The 14552-nt window shown below is 37.2% G+C and overlaps 1 protein-coding gene across 1 annotated transcript in view; it reads right to left on the bottom strand.

The window, feature by feature from the left end:
* The window catches only part of LOC145776266 (NACHT, LRR and PYD domains-containing protein 3-like), a 102642-nt gene that overhangs the window by 19743 nt on the left and 68347 nt on the right, over positions 1-14552 (bottom strand). Inside the window, exons 11-14 of the mRNA XM_082587668.1 lie at positions 10982-11143; positions 8288-8449; positions 8063-8182; positions 1706-1867 (exon numbers count right to left, since the gene is read on the bottom strand). Coding sequence (XP_082443794.1) covers positions 1706-1867; positions 8063-8182; positions 8288-8449; positions 10982-11143 — 606 coding nt within the window. The remainder of the gene's footprint in view (positions 1-1705; positions 1868-8062; positions 8183-8287; positions 8450-10981; positions 11144-14552) is intronic.

Genomic DNA, 14552 nt, shown 5'->3' with positions numbered 1-14552 from the left:
ATTAAATTATTTTAGTATGAAAAGGAATATTACAGGATAAAAAGCATATTACAAGTGAAAGTTTAGTTTATCTTACAAGACTTAGATTAAAATATTATTGTAAACGAGTTTTCAACAAATTAAATTTATAGGGGGGAGTTTAGATTTGAATATTGACTAAAAAGGAACACGGATAAAAAAGGTTGTGAAACACTGATCTATAGGATTGGCCCATGATACAAGAGAAGCAATTACTTTTAGCAAATCAATTTAGCAATCATTAATCTATCAATAATTTTAGCTTAAGTGCAAAAAATATACAAAAGGCCGCAACTATTTTAGATAATTAGAAAAGGGTGGCACACATAAAAGTTTGGAAAGTCAGTGGTTTGCATTATGTTCTGTATAAACACGTGTCCTCACATGACGAGAGTCCTAGCCAATGTATGCTTTTGGTATCTGCTACCTTGCACCGGTAGGTAACGAATAATCACTACTCCAAATAATTCGCCCAAATAGTCCACCACGATAGCTCAGTTGGTTAGCGCATGACTTCGGAATGTGTCTGGGGAATGGCTTGTCACAATGTCACATCATGATCTTCACAGCTATTCAGGGGTACATCACCTTGCAGTAGATAATGCCAAACCTGTTGCTACTATGCTGGGTGTTGCTCGTGTATAATAACTTTCTGCTTGTCACCGGATGATGGCATTGAACTGGATGTTAGCACAAATTGATCAAAATCGCCAATGCGAATGGCAACTGGCAACACTAGTAAAAAAGAAAAATTTGTCCTTTTTTAAACTTGAAATTAGGAGTTTTGCAGTGACATGTGTCTGAGGAATGGCTTGTCTGAGAAAATCAATTTAACTTCCCATCTTCTTGCTTATGAGGCAGTAATTCTGGCAACATATCTCAACTGCTGCAACCAGTGCACTACATCAGTGTTGGGATCCATTAGGTCCACATGTCCTGTAAGTGGAAAATTGAACAGTGATGTGCTGTGCGGTATGTGCTGTGCTGTATGTGATTAAACTGAAACCAGCAGATAAAATAGACAGGTAGATGGAAAGGAATTGAGAGGAGATTCTCAGAATGAGGGCTTGAATCAAAAATGCAAAGAAAAGTTTTGCAGACAGAAGCCGAAGACGTTTTATCAGTTAAATAAGCTATCATAACAAAACAAGTTAAAAGCGATTTTATTTTTTGAAAAGTAGTTTTTGAAGATAGGTTTTGGTCAATTTACGGCGGCTCAACTACAATTTTCATTAATGTCACGCTTTTGCGCATGTGCGTAGTCATGCGCACAAATAAAAATGACTCCTTTCCCGTGTTTTACCACAAAACCAAGACCAGAAAAACGTTTACGGCAGTCCTGCAACATTATTAACGTGTTTTACTACAGTAGAAAATAATACTTGAACTTTAAATGCCATAAACAAAAAGTGATGTCAATACAATATTCGGCTTACAAAATTATTCTTTAAAGTCAGATAACGTGTAGCTCGTTCATTTCACAATTACGCAGATCCAACTCTTCGATGTTGGCAATGGCATCGGATAAAGATCCTGCCACTTCAACATCGATTGCATTGTCGCTGAGATCAAACATCCCAAACAACAAGTAAATATGACGTTTGTTAAACAAATTACATTTCTTCATAGAAATCAATTACATTTCAAAACAATGCATTGCTGATGCGTCGTAAAGCTCATCACTCACAAGCTTCTGAAGGCTCGAGATTTTCTTCAGAATTGTAGATAACGTATAGCTACCGCGGCTACATCTATACAGATACAACTCCTCGATGTTGGTGATGGCATCGGCTAAATATTCCGCCACTTCATCATCGATTGTATTGCCATTGAGAAGAAGCCTCTCAATCTGCGATTGCATATGACGTAAAGATTATAAAAAGCAAAATATCAATCATTTGATTAATCAACATGATTTAACACCTGGCATATAATTCAAATATTAAACAATAAATACTATTAATACTGAAAGATTGACGCATTTGAATTGTGGTGTTGGAGAAGATTACTGCGTGTTCCTTGGACAGCCAAAATAACAAATGAGAAAATTCTCGAACAAATCCAACTGGACATATCACTAGAAGCTAGAATCGTCAGGCAGAAACTTTAATATTTTGGCCACATAAAGAGAAGCAAATCAATGGAAAAAGACATCATGCTTGGTTTGGTCAGCGGAGGAAGAGGAAGGGGGCGCCCAAAAACAAGATGGCTTGACACAATTGTAAATGACAGTGGTATGGGAGTGCAGGAATTGAAGGAGGCTGCGTGGGATCGAGAGATGTGGAGAAAGATAACGTATAGAGTGACCGAGAGTCGTAAACGACTGAACGGATGATGATGATGAATACTACAAAAAGTGTTCAATACCAAGCAAAAAAGCCAAGCAGAGCGAATTACATCACGTAGGCAGTAGAGGTTTTGGAAAGTAATAACTATATTTGATGTAATTTAAATATTAGATGTCGACAAAACTACTAATCTAATAGCCTGATTTAATTTTCAACTGGACATATAAGAAGATGTGTTACTAAAACTTATGCCATCCCTCCATCACTACCAAAATAGGGAAAATGTTATACGGAGAAAATAACGCACGAAAACAAGAAAGTAATTGTAATCCTGTTTTATCTTTTTAAAAGATGTTGTTTAAAAAGACATTTTTACTACCGACAGTGACCAATGTTTCGATCTTAAAGATCTCTTCAGCGTAGTGAAATGAAAGTAGAGAGTTGTCTTAAAGTTTCAGATGAGATGATGGTTTCCAAGAGTGATGATTAATAAGCCAATGAGAATTGATTTAATTTTTAATGTCGGACTTCAACGAAATGTAATTTTACCGCCAATTGAAAGATGTAATTTTTTTTAGAAAGGTTGTGCTATAATATAATTTGAATTTGTTAAAAATAACAAGTTGAGAAAAAGACAGGAACTTGTCACTGAGCTAGGATATTACAATCATCTGCGATGTATCCAAAATACAAAAAATTGGATACTAGCGGCATAAACACGTGTTAAAATTCAAATAAAATGAAGAGGTGTACCAGCAAACATCTATAGGATTGGCCCATGATACAAGAGAAGCAATTAGCAATTATTAATCTATCAATTATTTTAGCTTAAGTACAAAAAACATACAAAAGGGCGCAACTATTTTAGATAATTAGAAAGGGGTGGCACACATAAAAGTTTGGAAAGTCAGATATATCTAGTGGTTTGCATTGTCTTCTGTACAAACAGATGCCTTCACATGACAAGAGTCCTAGCCATTGTGTTGTTTTTGGTATGCGCTACCTTGCACCGTTAAGTGACGAATAATCACCACTCCAAATAATTCGCCCGAATAGTCCGCCACGATAGCTCAGTTGGTTAGCGCATGACTTCAGAATCTGGGGAATGGTTTGTCAAAATGTCACATGATGATCTTCACAGCTATGAAAGGGAACATCACCTTTCAGTCGGTAATGCCAAACCTATTCCTACTATGGTGTTACTCGTGTATGATAACTTGCTGCTTGTCACCGGATGATGGCATTGAACTGGGTGTTAGCACAAATTGATCAAAATCATCAATGCGAATGGCATTTGGCAACACTAGTAAAAAAGAAAAATTTGTCCCTTTTTTAACTTAAAATTAGGAGTTTTGCAGTGACATGTCTCTGAAAAATGGCTTGTCTGAGAAAATCAATTTAACTTCCCATCTTCTTGCTTATGAGTTAGTAATTAAAGCAGCATCTCTCAACTACTGCAACCAGTGCGCTGTATCAATGTTGGGATCTATCAGGTCCACATGCCCTGTAGGTGGGAAAATTGAACAGTGAAGTATAATGTGCTGCGCTGTATATGATGTTCTGATTAAACTGAAACCAGCAGATAAAATAGACAGGTAGATGGAAAGGAATTGAGAGGAGAAACTCAGAATGAGGGTTTGAATAAAAAAACAAATAAAGAAAATTTTTGCAGACAGAAGCCAAAGACGTTTTACTAGTTAAATCAGTTATCATAACAAAACAAGCTAAAAGTAGCAGTTGGCTATAAATGGGCAATTTTTTGTTTTGCTTTAGGGACAGTTTTTTTGTGTTTTATTTAACCTATCTCAACACAAAATGACAAAATTTTTGGTCTAAGTTCCAAGACAAAAGTGTGCAGGGCGAAAATTCAAAATAGCCGCCATTTTCTCTTAAAAAACACGTTTTTAGCCATAAATTGGTCATTTTGAGGTATTTTTTCCTGGTTGTGGTGTCTTACCCTATGTTTGTGGGGTCAGGCAATATGTTTAAGCAACAATAAGCACGGTTTAACTTTTACGTGTAGACTGTAGAGTTATGATATAGTTTGACAAAATTACCCACTTTTTTAAACTTATTTTGTCGTTTTTATTTCGATCATCAGCAGATCACAAACTGTATGAAATTGTCCTGCCTTCAGTTAAATCTATAAACAACTTCAAACACAAAAATGCACTCTGTTAGGAAGTAGCAGCTGCAAATGCCTTTGTAAATAAGAAACCCATAACAAAAGTAACTCTACACTTTGACACTACACACTTACACAGAGAAGTAGAATAGACGGTGATTGGCCTTGTCTCATCTTAAATTTTCGTTATGTTTACACTGAATGTAAGATGATCTCTCTGCGTCCTCTCCTCTTTGCCTTTGAACATAGAGACCAAATAGTTGTCCTTATTATTGTGATGATGAAGAGACTATAGGTAGCTGCCAATGATCTTCGCTGGACTGCAGTATGTCTAGTTGTCTATGGGAGCAGATTGATGCCCACATGACAAATGCCGCAAGCAAAAATCTCAAGATTAAGATAGGTGTTGTAGAACAACTTGCATCAAAACATGTGCCACATCATTTGGTTTGTATTGTAAGTCCCATACATGCGAACGGTTTGATACAGACAATCTCACAGCTATGGCTGCTCTCGAAAACAAAATTGGTCTTCGTAAACTCATTGTAAAGAGAGAGCCAGGCAGCCAGCAATGCAGGCCTAGGCTACCCCCGACAAAATAAATCTGTGGTTGATTCTTTCAAAGCTTGTAGCCCATGATGGAGATGGCAAAACAGCATCTTTAGCAGAACAGTTTAATTTCATTTTAGATGAAGCTGAAGTATTATAAGTCGTTTTACAGTCATTAAAGAGCAACGCTTTACCCGACATAGATATCAGGCAGGTGCAGTCTATGATTGCATTCCATACATGAAGCATGCAGTTACTTGCCAAGACATCGCTAAATAATCTTGTTCGAGCTTGTAAAATTTACCTTAGAGCAGTGGTTCTCAAACTTTTTTTTGTTGCGCACCTCTGGAAAAGTTTTCTGGACTTGCGACGCACCAGCAAATAAAAGTAAATGAAGAAAGTTATGGTTAAAGTTTTGTTTATTGATGTAACAACAAAAAGAAATGCATATTATTTAATGTGACGTGTGGGCTTTTTTGTTTTCACAAAGTTCATTGAATCTTGGGAGAATTTTTGAAGTTGCCACTCGCATTTCTCTTTCACTGTTTATTCGTGATCAATATTTGGTTTTATCACCACCAAGGCAGACAATTTTGCTTGACATAAATACGACGTAGCGAATGGGATAATAATTCGCAGTGCTTTCTTTCACCAAGCCTGGATAATCGTCATTCATTGAATCCAAAAACTTGCTGGATTTCCTACTACGAAAGGATCACGAATCCATTCTTAGTTTGAAAAATTTTCCGGGAAGTATTTTGCAAATTTCGACTCGAGCTTGGGCAAATGTAAATAAACATGCTTCGCAAATTTGAAGAGAAAAAAACGCACTTGCAACCTGTTACCTCAACTCTTTACTGTTTTCAAACTGAAATAACACCATGAAAAATGATTCAGAGTTTCCTTTTTTTTTTTGAAGGATAGACATCCAATACTACGTTAGGGTATCAGCAGTGGCAAATTTTTTAGTTAATTGCGGTGTATGCTAATCAGCTAAGTGCATTGGAAACATGTGTTCCAGCGGTCCTCAAAGGGTTAACCTCATTTTTATAATCTTAAACTGAGTTCAGTCAAGAAACGGAACTATTTTGCGACGCCATTGGAAAAGTGAAACGACGCACCAGGGCGTCGCGACGCACAGTTTGAGAACTACTGCCTTAGAGAATGATTTCATCATAGCAGAATTCAAAGCACTTGCAATTTTACATACCGAGTGACAATGCCCTTCCTTAACTGTGTGGAATGAGCAAACCAGGATTTGTTAATTGACATCCTTCCTCAGCCCTGCAGTGACCTTGCTGAAAAAAGACACACACCCTACATATAGAATGGACAGTGGACACATGTGAAAATAGAAGACAATACTCCACAAACCGATCTTGATCATCTTCTTCTTGGAGAGATGTGCATCCAGGCTGGAAAAAGAGTAGTACTGCAGTGCAAGCATGAGTATTGGGATGTTGATCTTAATGCTGCTCGAGCAACTCCTCTCCATACACTGGTACCAGACCAACGGAAAAACCTGCCAACAAACTACTTGAATGAAGAGAAGTACATGGTCAAGCTTGGTTATCTTGCTTCACAATCGGGAAAAACACTCAAACAGGATGTTCAAGGTAAATTTAAGAGGATCAAAGGTGACCTTATGCTATCAGAAAGACAAATCAATGAAGTTGAGCGGTCAAACACTACTATTCTCAAACAACTAGATTTAAAGGAGGTGACCTGAAACAACAAGCAGAAACAGAAGAAAAAGCAAAGGTTGAAAGAGAATTTGCAAAAGAAAGTGAGAGCCAGTGATTTTATTGACCAACTCCTCCTGAAATGTAAAAAAAACATCCTTTTACATCTGTTCATGAAGTAAAAACTCTTGTTTATAAAAAGCCACCCGAGCTAAAGAGATTCTTAAGGCAAGAAATCCAATATCAGAGAGTCACCCACCAACATGATGCAGATGTCCCCAGAGATCTTTACCAGGTCAACAAGGTATCCCAAGAGGAGAAGATTGAGCATCTCAATGCACTCCTTGGAGATGATTTCCAAGTTGAGGAAGCAGTGGTCTTCCCTTGTGAAGAGGAAATAGTGCAAACACAAAGAGACAGAGGGTCAGGATAAGGAACGCCTGGTGTTCCAGCTAAACCAGTCACTTGCCGTCATATGGGATGTGGGAGAAAACAAAAGATGGTACGTTGGGTTTTACCTCGACGATAATGGGGATGGAACATTTCGAGTGGACCATCTGACGTGTGCTGCACATGAGATGAAACTTGGCAGCGACCACCTGGTACTGATAACATTGAGGATGCCATAAAGCAACAGATTGTCCCTGTGACAGTTTCAAGAACTTGGGTTTTTTCTTGGAGAAAACCATGTTAAACTTTTAACAATGCCCTGGAGATTGAAAGTGTGTTTAAAGAAATATATAACCCAATAAAAGTGAAAAAAAAAACGATAAATTTGGTACAAATTAGTATTAAGTCAACCTCCAATTGTCAGTGACTTTTCTGATATGCAGTAACAGATTGCCTGACCCCCCAAACATACGGTTGGACACCAGAACTAGTGAAAACAACCCCAAAATAGTGAAGTTATGGCCAAACATGCGATTTTTCATAGAAAATAGCGGCCATTTTGGATTTTTGCTCTGCACACTTTTTTCTTGGATACAAGATAAAAAATTTTGTCATTTTATGTTGAGATAGGTTAAATGGTATAGAAAAAACTGTCCCCAGTGAAAAATAACAAAAAAAGTATTTTTGACCCATGTATAGCCTACTCCTACTAAAAGGGACTTTATTTTTTGAAAAGTAGGTTTTGGAGATAGGTTTGGATCAATGTACGGCAGCTCAACTGCAACCAGCTTCATTCAATCCGTTGCATTAATGTCACGCTTTTGCACATGCGCGTATTCATAAGCACAAATAAAAATGACCCCTTTCCCGTGTTTTACCATAAAACCAAGACCAGAAGTATGTTTATGGCAGTCCTGCAACATATCACATGTGTTTTAATACAGTAAAAAATAATATTTGAACTTTAAATGCCATAAAAAAAAGTGACGTCAATACAATATTCGGCTTACACAAGTCTTCTTTAAAGTCATAGATAACGTGTAGCTCATTCTACAATTACACCGATCCAACTCTTCGATGTTGGCAATGGCATCGGATAAAGATCCTGGCGCTGGATCAAGCATCCCAACCTGCAAATAAATATGACGTTTGTTAAACAAATTACATTTATTCATAGAAATCAATTACATTTCAAAACAATGCATTGCTGATGCGTCATAAAGCTCATCACTCACAGGTTCCTGAAGGCTCGAGATTTTCTTTGAAATCGGAGGAATCATATAGCTAGTGAGGTTACAACCACCCAGATAAACCTCCTTGATGTTGGGGATGGCATCGGCTAAAAATTCCGTCACTTCATAATCGATTGTATTGTCACTGAGATCAAGCATCTCAATCTGCGATTGCATATGACGTAAAGATTATAAAAAGCAAAATATCAATCATTTGATTAATCAACATGATTTAACACCTGGCATATAATTCAAATATTAAACAATAAATACTATTAATATACTACAAAAAGTGCTCAATGCCAAGCAAAAAAAACAAGCAGAGCAAATTACATCAAATAGAGGTTTTAGAAAGAAATAACTATATTTGATGTAATTTCAATATTAGATGTCGACAAAACTACTAATCTAACTGCCTGATTTAATTTTCAACTGAATAAATAAGATGTGTTACTAAAACTTATGCCATCCCTCCATCACTACCAAATACGGAAAATGATGTATATAACACACGAAAACAACAAAGTGATTGTAATCCTTTTTTATTTTTTAAAAAAATAATGTCTAAAAAGACATTTTTAACTACCGATAGTGGCCAATGTTTCGATCTTAAAAATCTCTTCAGCGAGTGAAATGAAAGTAGAGAGTTGTCTTAAAGTTTCGGATGAGATGATGGTTTCCAAGAGTGATGATTAATAAGCCAATGAGAATTGATTTAATGTTTAATGTCGGACTTCAGCGAAATGTAATTTAACCTCCAATTGAAAAAAATGTAACTTTTTTAGAAAAGTTGTCCTAAAAAATAATTTGAATTTGTTAAAAAAAAAAGTAAAGAAGAAGACAGGAAATTGTCATTGAACTAGGATATAACAATCATCTGCGATGGATCCAAAATACAAAAAATTGGATACTAGCGGCATAAATATGTGTTCAAATTCAAAGAAAATGAAGAGGTGTACCAGCAAACATCTATAGGATTGGCCCATGATAAAAGAGAAGCAATTAGCAAATATTTTAGCAATTATTAATCTATCAATTATTTTAGCTTAAGTGCAAAAAATATATGTACAAAAGGCCGCAACTACCTTAGAATATAGAATAAGCCCATGATACAAGAGAAGCAATTAGCAATTATTAATCTAACAATTATTTTAGCTTAAGTGCAAAAAATATACAAAAGGCCGCAACTATTTTAGATAATTAGAAAGGGACAGCACACATAAAAGTTTGGAAAGTCAAATACATCTCGTGGTTTGCATTGTCTTCTGTATAAACAGGTGTCTTCACATAACGAGAGTCCTAGCCATTGTGATGTTTTTGGTATCTGCTACCTTGCAACGTTAGGTAACGAATAATCACTACTCCAAATAATTCGCCAGAATAGTCCACCATGATAGCTCAGTTGGTTAGCGCATGACTTCGGAATGTGTCTGGGGAATGGCTTGTCACAATGTCACATCATGATCTTCACAGCTATGCAGGGGAACATCACCTTGCAGTTGATAATTCCAAACCTATTCCTACTATGCTAGGTGTTGCTCGTGTATGATAACTTGCTGCTTGTCACCGGATGATGGCATTGAACTGGGTGTTAGCACAAATTGATCAAAATCGCCAATGCGAATGGCAACTGGCAACACTAGTAACAAAGAAAAATTTGCCCTTTTTAAAACTTAAAATTAGGAGTTTTGCAGTGACATGTCTCTGAGAAATGGCTTGTCTGAGAAAATCAATTTAACTTCCCATATTCTTGCTTATGAGGCAGTAATTCTGGCAGCATCTCTCAACTGCTGCAACCAGTGCACTGTATCAGTGTTGGGACCTATCAGATCCACATGTCCTGTAGGTGGGAAAATTGAACAGTGAAGTATAATGTGCTGTGCTGTATGTGCTGTGCTGATTAAACTGAAACCAGCAGATAAAATAGACAGGTAGATGGAAAGGAATTGAGCGGAGAATCTCAGAATGAGGGCTTGAATCAAAAATGCAAACAAAATTTTTGCAGACAGAAGCTAAAGACGTTTTATCAGTTAAATCAGTTATCATAACAAAACAAGTTAAAAGCGACTTTATTTTATGAAAATTAGTTTTTGAAGATAGGTTTTGGTCAATTTACGGCGGCTCAACTACAATTTGCATTAATGTTACGCTTTTGCGCATGCGCGTAGTCATGCGCACAAATAAAAATAACCCCTTTCCCGTGTTTTACCATAAAATCCAGATCAGAAAAATGTTTACGGCAGTTCTGCAACATTATCAACGTGTTTTATTACAGTAAAAAATAATATTTGAACTTTAAATACCATAAACAAAAAGTGACGTCAATACAATATTCGGCTTACAAAATTATTCTTTAAAGTCAGATAACGTGTAGCTAATTCCACAATTATGCAGATCCAACTCTTCGATGTTGGCAATGGCATCGGATAAAGATCCTGCCACTTCAACATCGATTGCATTGTCGCTGAGATCAAACATCCCAAACAACAAGTAAATATGACGTTTGTTAAACAAAATACATTTTGTCCATACAAATCAATTACATTTCAAAACAATGCATTACTAATTTAAATTATAAATACTTCCGTGTATTTGGTGTTGGCATTTTTAATAGAAATCAATTTCATTTAAAAAACAATATATATACATATATACAATACAATGTATTACTGATGCGTCATAAAGTTCATCACTCACAGGTCTCTGAAGGCTCGAGATTTTCTTTAGAATCGTGGTCAACGCGTGGCCACTGAGGTTACAATCACCCAGATACAACTCCTTGATGTTGGGGATGGCATCGGCTAAATGTTTCGCCACTTTATCATGGATTGTATTGTCAGCGAGATCAAGTATCTCAATCTGCGATTGCATATGACGTAAAGATTATAAAAGCTAAATATCAATCATTTGATTAATCAACGTGATTTAACACCTGGCATATAATTCAAATATTAAACAATGAATATTATTAATACTACAAAAAGTGCTCAATACCAAGCAAAAAAGCCAAGCAGAGCGAATTACATCAAATAGAGGTTTTAGAAAGTAATAACTATATTTGATGTAATTTAAATATTAGATGTCGACAAAACTACTAATCTAATAGCCTGATTTAATTTTCAACTGGACATATAAGAAGATGTGTTACTAAAACTTATGAAATCCCTCAGTAGAAACCCCTGATGAATATTCATTGTTTTCAACCTTGTACAAAATGTTTTTCTCCTATAATACTGCATTTGCGTTCCTTAAAAAAAACTCACGTGTTGTGAACAGATATAATTGATAAATTGTTTTCCACCCAATAACCCACCACAGCGTTCACCAGTGACTGTTCAATAGCGATTGATGGGTTTCAATTTTCTCCGTTGTACCAAAACGTTACATTATGACGTCAAATCAGTGATCTCATCAACAACAATTTTTAAGAAATAGCGTCAGTTTCAAGTTGCTGTGAAGCAACAATTATTCAATATCTTCGCAAGTCACCTCTGCAGAAGTAACTTAGAATATTTCAAACCATTTCCTTTGTACACTACACCGGAAGATTTGGTTTCTCTTCGCCACGTTTTCACCCCAACGCGATATTACGTCGTCATCTTACATTGACGTAAAAATACGTCATTTCAAGTTATTTTACTAAATACAAAGTTGTCGTTCTAAAATTATAAACACGTAGTTGAAACGTAGAAGTTTTAAATGACGTAAATATCCGTCTTTCCTTATCTGGAAGTCTTTATGTACCTCTGCACAAGAAAGTTTTATTGCTTATTATTAGCAATATTGGATTATTCCTTATTCCAAATTTGCGATTCTAAATTCTGCTATTCGAACTCACTAATATAAAATTTCCTTGAAACTCATTGCGTCACCTCTGTGTCATTGGAGAGTAGTTACGCCAGCAGCGGTTCTGCTGTCATCAGGGGTTATTAAACTTTAAATTATCTAAGGAAAACCTAGAACCCCTGCACCTCCATCACTACCGAAATAAGGAAAACGCTGTACAGAGAAAATAATGCACGAACACAACAAAGTGATAGTAATTCTTAAGACATTTTTAACTACTGCCAATGGCCAATGTTTCGATCAGATCTCTTCAGCGTAGTGAAATGAAAGTAGAGAGTTGTCTTAAAGCTTCAGATGAGATGATGGTTTCCAAGAGTGATGATTAATAAGCCAATGAGAATTGATTTAATTTTTAATGTCGAACTTCAGCAAAATGTAATTCAACATCCAATTGAAAAAAATGTAATTTTTTTTAGAAAAGTTGTGCTAAAAAATAATGTGAATTTGTTAAAAATAAAAAGTTAAGAAGAAGACAGGAACTTGTCATTGAGCTAGGATATAACAATCATCTGCGATGGATCCAAAATACAAAAAATTGGATACTAGCGGCATAAATATGTGTTAAAATTCAAAGAAAATGAAGAGGTGTACCAGCAAACATCGATAGGATTGGCCCATGATACAAGAGAAGCAATTAGCAATTAAATCTATCAATTATTTTAGCTTAAGTGCAAAAAATATACAAAAGGCCGCAACTATTTTAGATAATTAGAAAGGGGCAGCACACATAAAAGTTTGGAAAGTCAGATACATCTAGTGGTTTGCATTGTGTTCTGTATAAACAGATGTCCTCACATGATGAGAGTCCTAGCCATTGTGATGTTGTTGGTATCTGCTACCTTGCACCGTTAGGTGACGAATAATCACTACTCCAAATAATTCGCCAGAATAGTCCACCACGATAGCTCAGTTGGTTAGCGCATGACTTCAGAATGTGTCTGGGGAATGGCTTGTCACAATGTCACATCATGATCTTCACAGCTATATCGGGGAACATCACCTTGCAGTTGATAATGCCAAACCTATTCCTACTATGCTGGGTGTTGCTCGTGTATGATAACTTGCTGCTTGTCACCAGATGATGGCATTGAACTGGGTGTTAGCACAAATTGATCAAAATCGAATGGCAACACTAGCAACAAAGAAAAATGTGTCCTTTTTTAAACTTAAAATTAGGAGTTTTGCAGTGACATGTGTCTGAGGAATGGCTTGTCTTCTTCTTCCTGTTTTACGTCTCATTTCCTAGAATCAGGGTAGGACGGGGTCTGGCAAGGCACATCCTCAGTCTCCATTCATCACGGTCTAGGGGGCTAGTGTTGGTCATCTGCCACCGCTTCCTGTCATCGTTTACGGTATCACTCCATGTCTTCCTGGGACGTCCAGGCTTCTTTGTACTAGCAACTGGCACATCTCGGCATTGATTTATCCATCCGCTGTTCCTTTCAACATGTCCAAACCAGCGGAGACGGTTGAATCGGAGGACATCTTCAATCTTTCGCAAGCCCAGCCTGGCGAGTAGTGTGTCTGAGCTGGTGTACTGGTTCTCTTGTGGTCTGATGTTGCAGATCTACCGTATCATTGCGTTGTCATTTCGTTTGATTCTTCCCAGTACCTCTTTTGTCACAGCCCAGCATTCACTCGAAAACAACACCACACTCCTGACACAGCTGTTGTAGACCTTGCCTTTATTGGAAAGGGGGATATCTTTGTCGGTGAGTATGGGCAGTAGTTGTTTGAATTTAGCCCAGGCTGTCTTCACTCTGGTAGTGCCGTCTTCCAAATCTTCAACCTTTCCACGAGCTCGTCTAGGCATTCAGAGATAATGATCAGGTCGTCAGCATAGAGGAGTTCCCAAGGACAACCTGTGCGGAAGTCACATGACAGTGCCTCGAGTACTATAATGAATAGTACAGGGCTGAAGACAGACCCCTGATGCAAACCGACTTTGACTTCGAAGTCGTCACTGTCATGTCTCCCATGTCTGAGAAAATCAATTTAACTTCCCATCTTCTTGCTCATGAGGCAGTAATTCTGGCAACATCTCTCAACTGCTGCAACCAGTGCACTATATCAGTGTTGGGATCTATTAGGTCCACATGTCCTGTAAGTGGGAAAATTGAACAGTGATGTGTAATGTGCTGTGGTGTATGTGCTTCTTCTATCGAGTCTTCTAAAGTTTGTTGATACACCACAGATTGACACATTCTTCCGCAACGGAGTTGTACACTGACAGGTCCCACCTACTGCACCGGGTGGCAAGCCGAGGGCAAACAAGAAGGTGGTCCGCTGTTTGGGGCTCGGTGCCACAGATACATACAGCAGGGCCCGTGTCGTAGCCCCACTCCACCATTGCAGACTTAGTACATCCAACACCGGTTCGGAGTCGATTTAATGTTTTCCACTTTGCCCAAGGAGCGTTTGC

The sequence above is a fragment of the Aplidium turbinatum genome, chromosome 8 (assembly GCF_918807975.1).
Source record: "Aplidium turbinatum chromosome 8, kaAplTurb1.1, whole genome shotgun sequence".
Classification (NCBI taxonomy): Eukaryota; Metazoa; Chordata; class Ascidiacea; order Aplousobranchia; family Polyclinidae; genus Aplidium; species Aplidium turbinatum.
The sequence above is the reverse complement of the archived record's forward strand: the minus strand, read 5'-3'. Positions and strand labels throughout refer to the sequence as shown.